This window comes from Bactrocera latifrons, unplaced genomic scaffold (genome assembly GCF_001853355.1).
Source record: "Bactrocera latifrons isolate USDA-ARS-PBARC rearing strain unplaced genomic scaffold, ASM185335v1 scaffold_1, whole genome shotgun sequence".
In the NCBI taxonomy this organism is placed as follows: Eukaryota; Metazoa; Arthropoda; class Insecta; order Diptera; family Tephritidae; genus Bactrocera; species Bactrocera latifrons.
In genome coordinates, this window is record NW_017534407.1 from 3588931 (window position 1) to 3600422 (window position 11492).

Genomic DNA, 11492 nt, shown 5'->3' on the forward strand with positions numbered 1-11492 from the left:
GGCAATATATTAAAAAAGAAATGTCTTGCTATTTTAATGTAAGCCATGTAATTTCTAATTATTCTCTTATGTGTGTACTTTTAATAATAAACTTAGGTACACAATTTCCGTATTGTTTTAGGTTGCTTTATGTCAATCAGTTTTTCCTTTTTATTTTCTAACTTTCAAGTCACTAATATTAATATTTAACGTTTTACTTAATTTTACTTTTAAATTGATTTTCATATTTTATGTTTTGTTGAAGCCTTTTGAGTCAGTATTATTGCGCATTTTAATTTTCTTGCCTCGCAGTGGTAATTATATTGAGTCATCTACATACATATGTATGTCTGTTTCCAGTTGGGATTGCAGTTTGCAGAAATGTTGCCAGCAACAATGAGTTCGTGAGCAACAATATATTAACATGATGGCTCGCGTAACATGTGGACTTTGAATGATTTAAATCACGAATTAATTTTGAATTAGAAGAAGAAAAAATAGATGTTTTAGCTTTTGCTTAGGCTTCTTTTGCTTTTCCTTTTGTTCTAGTTTTTGAGGAAAGTGCTTTTTTACAGATTTGTTATATATAGAGATCTTTGAAGCTAATTTATGCGCACAGTTACAAATTAAGCATGATTTCGAACAAATTAAATTTGCTGATGCAACATTTTGAATTGCAACATATGTTGCTGAAATATGTTAAGGAAACTTAGTAATGAACAAAACTAAAAAAAACTAACTGAAGCTAATTTTGACGAAAAGTTGAAAATGTTGCTGCAGCATTTTCAATCGCAACATATACTGCTGAGACATGTTAACAGTAATTAGTAATGAAAAAATCTAAAAAGAAATAACTGAAGCTAATATTGATAAAAGTTGCATATGTTGCTGCAAACATACTGAATCGCAACATATGTTGCTGAAACATGTTAAGGAAACTTAGTAATGAACAAAACTAAAAAACTGAACTGAAGATAACTGATAATGAACTAAGAAAAATTGCATTTATTGTTGCAACATTCTTAATGGCAACATATGTTGCTGAAACATGTTAAGTAAACATAGCAGTGAGTAACATCAGAAAAATTATCTGAAACTTGTATGAAAAATTGCATATGTTGCTACAATATTTATAATCGCAACTTATGTTGCTGAAGCATGTTACATAAATTTGGCAATAATAACATTAGAAAATTGGTTTTCTCAGTCTAATATTACCAATTGTTGAGTTTCGATGATCGCTTTTCTTTTTCACAATAAAAAGTTTGCTGCTACGGAAATAAAAAGGAAAGTCATGCACGATATTTACGCTCAGTTTTGGTGTTTACGACATATGTTGCAGCAATATTTTTAGACATCCTGCAACATTAGCAATAGCAATATTTGTTGCTAAGCATGTTTCAATACGTTTTAGTCAGAAAATTTAATTTTATTTCAAGCAATATTTTTTGTTGCAACATTTACGAGTAACTGATGTTGCTGAAACATACCTGATTGCAATCTATGTTGCCAAGAATTTGTCTAATTCTTATTTCTTCGGCAATATTGGAAAATGTCTTTTAATTACGTGCAACAAATATTGCTGCAACATGTTGCTCATATCTCTGCATCACATTGCTGGCAACTTTTTGCAGCTGCCTGTACATTTGCAGCCTTTTGCGTGAGAAACGTATCTAAATTAGCTGCTCAGCTGGCTTTACGTGCCTATGTATTGTGTGTGGGTGTGTGTATATATGTGTATGTGTATTTTTGTATATAAGCAATGCTTTTTTTTAATTTTACCATTGTTTTTTCAATTATTTCTAAATTTCACATAGTGCTTCTTATTGTTTTGTTGTTGTTTTATTTATYTATAAACTTTTATTTAATTTATGTATAACTTTATGCAACTATTTTATAATTATTTATATTAATTTAGTCTAAATATTTGTAAGCAGTTTGTTTTTTGTCTGACTTTCTTGATTTTCTTTTGCTTTCATTTTAACAATAATTTTAAAATAATGTTTTGTTGTTGTTGTCCTTAATTTGCAGCACGTACATGTCTGCTTTTGTATATAAATTATGTACTTATCTAGTATACATACATACATATGTTTATTTTCTTTGTGTTTGTTGTAATAGTTGTTGTGTTTTTTGTTGTTCTTTCATTTACATATTTGTTTAACAAATTTAATATTCCATTGGCTTTCTTGCCGATTTTCAGTTGCCCCGTTACTATTTACTGCTGTTATTGTTATAGTTATTATACAAACATCCCACACTCTGCAAGAAAGGCTCGCGCGACCTCCACGCCCAAATACCGCTCACTCGGATCTTCACATTTGCTCTTTTCTTCCCGTCTCGTTGTTTCATGAATTAGTTAGTTATGTTTTAGCCAGACTTAGACGCTTTGTTGTTGTTGTTATTTTTTCTGATTTCTTTCTCTTTCAATATTGTGTTAAGCGCTGAATTTTGTTAGTATATTTGTATTTGTATATGTATATTCAATTTTATAAATATGTTTGGTTTTATGCTTCTTTTGCTTCTCTTTTATACTATATATTCTTTGCACTCATCTTCTKCCGCAGCTTGTGGGAATTAGTTGTTGTTGTTTTCTCATACTTTGTCTGTACTTTTTTGCAAGGCTAATTAAAAACTGCTTCAAATAATTTCTGTGTACCGTTATCAATTCATCTTTCTCAATTATAAGCTGTATACTAATATATAAATATATATATTAAGTTATATATATTTATGTCCATATAACTGTACCGCTGGTACAGGTAGGCAATTGCATATATGTGTGTGTATATGTTTGTATGTGAAAGTATGTGTGTGGCATGAGTTTTCTAACGGCTGTTTGCGGTGAGCTGCATAACGGTTCATTTTCTAACCATTTCCAGTTCCTTTTCCGCCCTTACGGTTAACGGTTGTTTTGGGTTACTTATATTATACATAAGTTGTTGCCTGCTTGGTTGCATTTTAGATTGGTGGTTGTGATTTTTGGAGGTGATATACACATCTATATATACATTTACATTTATGTATATATATATATATATTTAATAATTTTCTTTTTTTTTTCAGGGGAAGGAGGGTGGTACTTCTTAACATTACACATCTTGGAATTTTGAGAGACGCGCACGCAAGTCCATATTTTCCTGTTTCAACTGTTCCACTTCTTGATGTAATGTCGAATTCTTCAATAAAAACAAGAAATAACAACAAAAAATTAATAAAGCATACAATAACAAATATTTGTTTGGTACACACTTCTTTTTCCAGATATCTGGCACGCATCGCTATTTGGTTTTCCTTTTGGCGGCGTGCGTCACGTGATCGCTTGGCGGCAATGTTGTTCTTCCGGCGACGTGCCCAATATTTATCGTCCTTCAGTTCGTCGGGCACAAACTGTTTGCGTGATTTCTTGATCATCGGTTGCGGTTTGAGCTCTTCATCGGAGAATGCTCTGGTGCGCGGATCGAAATCCCGCCCCGACGATGCAAAGGAGAAAGCTGAAATGTCAAATACTTAAACATTAACAATGCTTCAGAAACTGTTCGTGGCAAACTAAATTAAGAGAAATGACAAAACGAAATTCAAAGCAAGCAGGAATTAGGCGGGAGGTAGACAATAAATTGTGCTTAGAGCTGGATTTATGCATGCGCCAGTTACAATTTTGTTTGGAAAAGTTTTACAACACTAAAAACAAAACGTGATATACAACGATGTGATATACAAAAATGACAGGTACCTTGAATTTGATATACAAATTCTCGAAATTCTATAACTTAATATTTATAGGGGCACAATAAAACAGAGGTCGCGGTGCAATCTCGTTTATCAATCTTATCTTAATTGGATAGTCGAAAGTGAGCGGTTAACCGAATAGTGGACGACTTACGACTATCCGAATACTGCAAACCGAATATTATTGTTAGAATAATGCCCTATACGGTTAGTCGATTAGTCGAATACCAAAAGCTAAACTTCAAGATCTTAAGAAAGATGTTTTACCAGCTACTTATCTCTTTCAAATATTCAAATTATATTGGGCACTGTCTAATTAAATCCTTAATCTTGTCTAGAACTAAAGAAATTCGGTTGAAGTTACGCTATTTTGCCAAAGGTCTTTTTAGTTATTGAAACGATACATATTCTGCAGATCGCAGAAATAGTTTTCAGGCAAACAAAAATTAATGAAAAAACAGTTTTTGAACGAAAAATTTCCTATATCGATATTTTGCTGTACGTAACCCCATTTAATAAAAAGAATTTTCATTTTGAAAATTAAATTATTCTTATTAAGATTCGCATTTATTATTTTAATAGTTGCTTTAAAGACAATTCCCATACCGAGCTTTCACTCAATGACGTTAAGCTTTAATTGCTCAATTTCTACACAGAGCTTTCACTTCAAGATGGGAAGCTTTAATGGCTCTATGGTGTACATAAAAATATAGAAATATACGGAATTAAATAATAGTGAATATTTAAAATAAAATTAACTTAAAAGTGGATTTTTTTAAAAGAAATTTCAAGCTCACGATTTCTCCACTTTTCCGTTCATTATTGAGAACTTTAAAGTTTTATATTCGTATACTTTCTAGAATAATAAGGTAGAAGTACTAATGAAATTTCAGGTTATATTCATAGTAAAACACTAGTGCTAGCATAAAAAGGGAAAGGATAATCAGTCATAAAAAAACAATAAGAAATTTTTTCAACAATACTTTGCAATTTTTTTTTACTCACTTGACTCAGCCGGCGATGGTGGATTCAATGTTTCCGGACTTATACAATCCGATGGCGATGGGGAACGTTCACGCTTCGTCGTTATATGGCCAAGACCCAGCCCCAGACCAGCTGCATGGCCCAGCGAATCTGATCGATGCCCCAAACCACTTGAGTGTCCCAAATGGGAGCCGGGCAAGCCATCAGGTATATTGTTCTCCGACAAGAATTCATCCAAATCTGCATACTGTTTGTTGTTTATATATATACATATACATATTTGTGGCAAGCAAGAAATAAACAAAAGCAAATTATTGGCTGGATGTTGGAAATTAATTTAAAATTTTATAAAATATAACAAAAAATAAAAAACAACTTTTTGAAAATATTCAAAATAGTTGGTATTCGTATTACACACATTTGCCGAGGGGACAAAAAAAACGTACATATAATTTTGTTAAAAAAACGTAAGCGCAACTATTTATTTTAGCAGTGATTGAAGCAAAAAAAACAAAAAAAAAAAAATTGGGAAAAAAATATTATTAAACACGTAAGTATGTGGCTAAGGTGTTGCTTCTGGCTATAATTTTCTAAACTTATTAAACGAGTTTTGTAAAAAACTTTTAGAGAGTGAAGTAGTTATTCGATTCTCGTTCTTATCAATATTATCATCTCAAGTGCAATACTTAAGCTGTTTGTATTATATTGACTGCATTTGATTAATTTGTTAGAATTAAAACCTTCGATATGAAGTGAAAAATAGCTACGTTAGAACTCATCGCTAAAAGTTTTGATGCTCATTTGGTAACGTTTAATTTTACTGACAAATTATTTCAATTAAAAAATATAACAAGTGGCAACTTTTTCAAAAAAACGTACGCCTTCTAGATATGTTACCCATAGGGTTTATCAATTAAATTTAATAAAAAATTGAAACAGGTGGCAACTCTTTTTTAAAAAGAATTCATTCTCTCAGTTTAATTAGGATTGCTTTACTTTGTTACCCATCAGTTTTGTCAATTGAAATTAAATACAACTTGCAACAGGTGGCAACACTCATAAAATATATTTTTATTCGTGTTTTTGAAACTCTCTAGCTCAACACCAATATTCAATAAGTCAATAAATCAAACTTTTTCATTGTTTCTCTTTATCAAATTTATACATGTTGCAACTCTTCTAAGCTATATTTTCAGCAGCTCATTAGCAATATTTGACTATTTCTTTCCTTTATAATTCTTTTACTTAGACTATTCAAGTAGGTGGCAACTCTACTAAAATATATTTTTAACTGAATTTCAGACCTTTTTAGATTCATGCTAATATTTGAATTTTTTTTTTTTTATTATAATTATTATTTTTTTTTTTAATTTTTAAGCAGGTGGCAGCTCTGCTAACATATATTTTAAACTGAATTTTTAGACATAATCCATGCCAATAAGTGATCATTTCTTTCAATTATATTTCTTTTATATAAAATTTACTAATTAGAATCGCGGAGGAAGCGGAGAAAACCCATTAAGCTTTTGGTGTTTTGAAAGGGATTTCCTATAATTATGTACTCTACTAAATACCCAAAACTTTGAATTTAGTTTTCGGAGTATCAAAGCTAAAAAAGTTTCACTTGAAACAAAAAGAGTTACACAGTCAGAAATTCTCTATTAAGTTTTAGATTATTTTATTTAAGAAAATCATTGAGCTTTCACTCAAAATATGATTACTTATTACTAAGCTTTTAAGGAGCGTGCCTTTTTAGCAAGTGCAAATAATAGCAGGGCTCAATTTAAGGAATACAATTGCTCTCACTAAAGAAATGAAATTGATTTTATTCGTTGTTTTGTTTGATTTCAACGATCACTCTACTTCACAGTCGCCATTTGTTGAAACTCGGTTGTTACGAGATTCAAAGCAGTAAATGTAATTCAAGGACTGGGTTACAAATATTCCATTACATACGAATCAAAGTCTTATCACTTATCACTTATAGTGACATGTAAATCCGTTCTATTATCAGCGAGATTTCAGCACTAATATCAAATTATAAAACAAAAACCAAAAATGCCACTTAGCATCAGTAATGTGTCACATTTAACTTGCACGTGTTTTCGCTTTTTAAAATCTAGTCATCCCTAAGATAATAATTAAATATTAAATCTCAAGCACTGCATTAAGMAAGCTAAGAATTTAATGCAATTAATTCGCAGAAATACATACAACACATTTTAAATACAGTGCATACATATATGTATATACCGATACTTTTCACGCACAAAGAACACTCACGTTGCATTTATGTATGTATGTATGTATTGAAAGTGGTTATGCATATGTGTGTATTTTTTCTACTATTTTGCATTCATCGGTGAATTATTTTATTAACTTTATATAAATTCCAATTTATTTACAATGCGAATAGCACTACGAAAGCTTGAAAGCTCATGATTTATGAAATAGTAACGCTGTGTATTCGCTGTTTGTGTGTATGTGTAAGACTGGTGAGTTCTCTGAAAGGCTTCGTTGATCGCTAACTTACCGCCTTTCGGCAGTTATTAAATATTTTTCAAAGCATTTTCATCTTTTTTTTAATATTTAGAAATTCTTCGCTATTTTTTAAAGTTTTTAAAATACTTTTTTTGAAATTATTTAGAAACATTTTCAAACTTTTGTTTAATATTTAAAAAAGTGGATATTGTTTTTAATTTTCAAAAATACTTATTTCAAATTATTTTTCAAAACATTTTCAAACCGTTTTCTTATTATTTAAAGTATTTTTTCTATATTATTTTTTTTAATTTTTAAAGACAGTTTTTTGAAAACATTTCAAAACATTTTGGATTTCTTTTAATATTAAAATTTTTTTATTGATACATTAAATTCTTAAAAACTTTTCAAAACTTTTCGAACATCGTCTTAACATACTTTATGCTTTTTTATTTTTTTAAATATTTTTTCAAAAGTTTTTCAAAACCTTTTTTAATTTTTTTATAAATTATTTGCAAAAAATTTTGAAATATTTAATTTGAAAATTCTTGGATGTTAATTAAAAATCTTCCGAAATATTCTCGAAGATTTTAAAACTGTGGTTCAAAAGATTTCAAAAATTCTTTTAACAATTTTTCAAATTTTGTTCGATATTTTTTCGTTTTTTATTTTTGATTATTTTCAATTTTTTTTGAAATGTTTTCAAAAAAGTTCCCTATTATTCTTTTCACAATTTATGTTTTCTAATGTTTTTCATAATTTTTGAAATATTTTTTTATTTCTTCTTCTAGTTTTTTTTTGCATGTTTCACAATATTTTTCGAATTTTTTCTAATCTCTTTTCGCAAGTTAGTTTCAACAATTTTTAAATTTTCTTCGATATGTTCTCGCTTTTCTTTTATAATTTGCTGAAATTTTTCTCAGACTTTTTAAATTTGTTTTCAAAGGTTTTGCAAAATCATTTCAAAATCATTTTTTGGATTATTTAAAAAAATTTTTTTCGATTAGTTTTTATATTTTCTAAGAATTTTCATCAAATATTTGTCAAAATATTTAACAAAATATTTTTCGAAGACTTTCTAACTTTCTTTCCAAGTTCCTTTCAACAGTTTTTCAATGTTTTTTTTTATATGTTTTAGCTTTTATTTTATAATTAAGTTTAATTTCCTGAAATTTTTTAAAATAGTTTTAAAGATTTTTTTCAAAATTATTTCAAACAACTTTTAATTTTTATTTCAATGTTTTCAACATTTTTTTCCATTGGTTGTCATAATTTAGTCAAACATTAAGAAAAAATGTTTTTTTTTTTATTTTCAATAATTTCTTTAATTTGGTTTTAATGGTTTTACAAATTTAAACTTTTTTTCATATTTTACTTTTTATAAAATTGCTCCAAACAATTTTTTTTTTTTAATTTCTGTTTATTATTTATACTTTTTTATAAAATTGTTTCAAACGTTTCGAAATTTTTTTTTAACATTTTAAGAATTTTTTTCATAATTTTCTAAATTTGTTTTTAATAATACTTTTCATAATTTTTAATATTTTTGTTTTAATTAACAAAAATTACTTTTTGTGGTTGCAATTGTCTGTAGGCATATGTGTGTTGTACGAAAACTAGCATTTGAGATGAGACATTCATTTATGTAAATACGTATGTGTATGTAAATGTAAAGCACGCTTCACTACGCAGCAGAAATGATACTAACTTGTGTTACCTTAAGATCGGCATCATACGGCAGAGCTTTGTCCCACAAATTCGGTCCGAGGAATGCGGTTTGTGCCTCCACATTCCAGAGGTCACCCTCTTCTTTGTATTTGTCATCTCCGCAGATAACTTCTTTGCTATTAGATGAGGATTTGCCTGCAATGCAAAAAGTCAGTTGCCAGTATGARTTATACAGGATGCTATTATTATTATTCAATACAAATTAATCAAGTATTTTATATAGAAAAATTTAATTGGATAGTGTACAATTTCAGGCCTTAAATAATGTTTATATATAAATAAATTAAAAAAAAAAAAATGTGTCTTAATGAGTGCGATGACGTCTTCGCATAACTAGTGATTGGCACTTAATATGTGCTTATCGGTCTAATATCATCATAAGCAGGTATAAGTAGTACGTAGTTCTACATTTCACTTCTTGTGCAGTCGGTTTATTTATTTTAGTGTGTATTATTTGTCTGTGATTATTTGTCTTACCAGCTTATTGCCGATTGGCTAATGACTTGATGATACTTCTAATTTTTTTGAAATATAATACAGTTTAACAAACAAGTGACTGGTTTTAGCTAGTGGGTTTTGACGTCTTAGTCATTATAGTCACAAGTCTGTCAAAACACTTGACTAATGCTATAAATAGCGAAAGCTTTTTCAAATGTTTTCCCTCTAGTATTTATTACAATTATATTTAGACTATGTTCTAATAAAAGTTGGTTTTATGATACTGTCTTTTTTCGACCTATAAAAGTGACACTCTCCCATGGAAACGATACTAACTTTTTATTCTGCGTTGAATTCCTGTTCTGTTCTACAAATGTATACCTACACTTCCTACACAAATATCTAACAATTTGTACCATACTATGTCTTCATAAGTTGAGATCTCCAAGATCTAATAGTTTTTCTTCTGGTATTTATCAGAAGCATTTAAACGACTTCGCAAGAAATTCTATTATACTCGCAAGACACCTAAGTTGAACACTTTGAAACGAAAAATAAAAATAAAAAATTATTGTAAGTAGAAGTGAGAGTGAAAGTGGATCCTTATGATTGTTCCATATTCAGAGCCCTTACCAAGAAAATCGAATATGTGTTAGATTATTTTTCGAAGAAACTGAACTTGGATTCGATTCATCGTCAACATATTTTAAGGTTCCCAACAAATTTGGGGCATACTGCCGATTTAAGAGCCCTTGACTGTTGAAAACATGAGTTCATTTCGGTGCGAATGCAGGATTTTAGTGGGAAAGTAGTTCTCTAAATTGGAAATTCTGTCATTTCATTTAGTGAAATGAGAAATTTGAAAAATGTATGGAAAGAAAAACTTGAATTTTCTAAAACCATTTATCGGATCTGATTTGCCAAGTCTGACGCACGGCCGATTTTTTAGAGCTTAGGCGCACGAGCTCTGCAAAGCCGAGATAAAATAAGAAAAACTACGCCACTTTTTATAAAATAAATTGCATCATATTTTATTAAGAAAGTCTTGTTATTGCTAAATTGCCTTTTGATAAGTAAATAACCAAAATATAGATATACAGTTATATACATATCTTTATATAAAAATTACGGGTCACGAGTTTAGTAAAATTTAGCACACTGTGTGCAGTTCGAACCAACTTAAAAGATAGGATAGCAAAAACCAGAAATAAAAAAATACACTAAAAGCTCTATTAAATGGACGCTCTATTAAGCGAACTACTTTATTAACTGGACAGAAAGGCTGGTAGCCAATCATTGAGAAAACAGCTTTTGAACATTGTAGTAATACTATTTTATTTAATTATATTACATTAATTTTGTAATAGAGTTGCCACCTTACGAAGAAAGTGATTATTATTTTTTTAATGTATGCCTAACGGATATACAAACATTAGGCAGCTAAATTTAATATTATTTTAGATAAATTTTGCAGCAGAGTTGCCACCTATTGAAATAATTTCAATTGAGAAAAATATTACATACAGCAATGCAGTCAAAAAGACGAAAATCTTATCAATATAGATATATTCGGTAGAAATTATTTGCAACAGAGTTGCCACCTATCGAAAATACAATGACCTAAGCACAGCTCCAAAAAAGTGCACTAAAAATAATTGAATTAGCATTCAAAGTCATTTTTTGTCTATTTTTCAATATTTTGCAATTTTTAATCCCAACTACCAGATTGAGATTTTAAAAGTAAAATTCTAAGCCCATAAAGCGGATTGAAAAAAAAAAAATTAATCCCAAACATCGGACTAGAAATTTAAAATTAAAATTTCAAACCCAAAATCCAGATTGAAAAATAAAAACTCATTTTAACCCACAACAAAACTTAATCTCAAATAATGAGTAGAAAAAATAAAATGAAAAGGTTAATCTCAAGCTTATTAAAAAAATTAAAAAGTATTTGTTTTTTATTTTTAGATTTAACATTCCTTAGAAGTTTCAATTTTTCAACATTAAACTGGAAATTTTTTCATAAAAGATTCTCTACCTTGATTTCTTATCATTTCATGTTAAAATTACATTTTTTTCGAAATTGAACATTTTCTAAAAAGTAGTTTTGATATTTTTTTTTTAAGTTTTTAATTTTTCAAGGGTGATACAGT

At 28.9% G+C, this 11492-nt stretch overlaps 1 protein-coding gene across 6 annotated transcripts in view; it reads right to left on the reverse strand.

Moving 5' to 3' along the window:
• Positions 1 to 1925: 1925 nt before the first annotated feature.
• LOC108978809 (putative uncharacterized protein DDB_G0286901) overlaps positions 1926 to 11492 on the reverse strand; it is a 37078-nt gene continuing 27511 nt past the window's right edge. For 2 of the 6 annotated variants that reach the window (XM_018949313.1, XM_018949285.1), the window contains 4 exons: positions 8882 to 9036; positions 4714 to 4939; positions 3232 to 3473; positions 1926 to 3158 (listed from right to left, as the gene is read on the reverse strand). In XM_018949313.1, coding sequence (XP_018804858.1) covers positions 3072 to 3158; positions 3232 to 3473; positions 4714 to 4939; positions 8882 to 9036 — 710 coding nt within the window. In that variant the 3' untranslated portion in view covers positions 1926 to 3071. Of the gene's footprint in view, positions 3159 to 3231; positions 3489 to 4713; positions 4940 to 8881; positions 9037 to 11492 lie in introns of all 6 variants that reach the window. The other 4 variants (XM_018949303.1, XM_018949270.1, XM_018949294.1 and 1 more) reach the window with 3 other exon arrangements.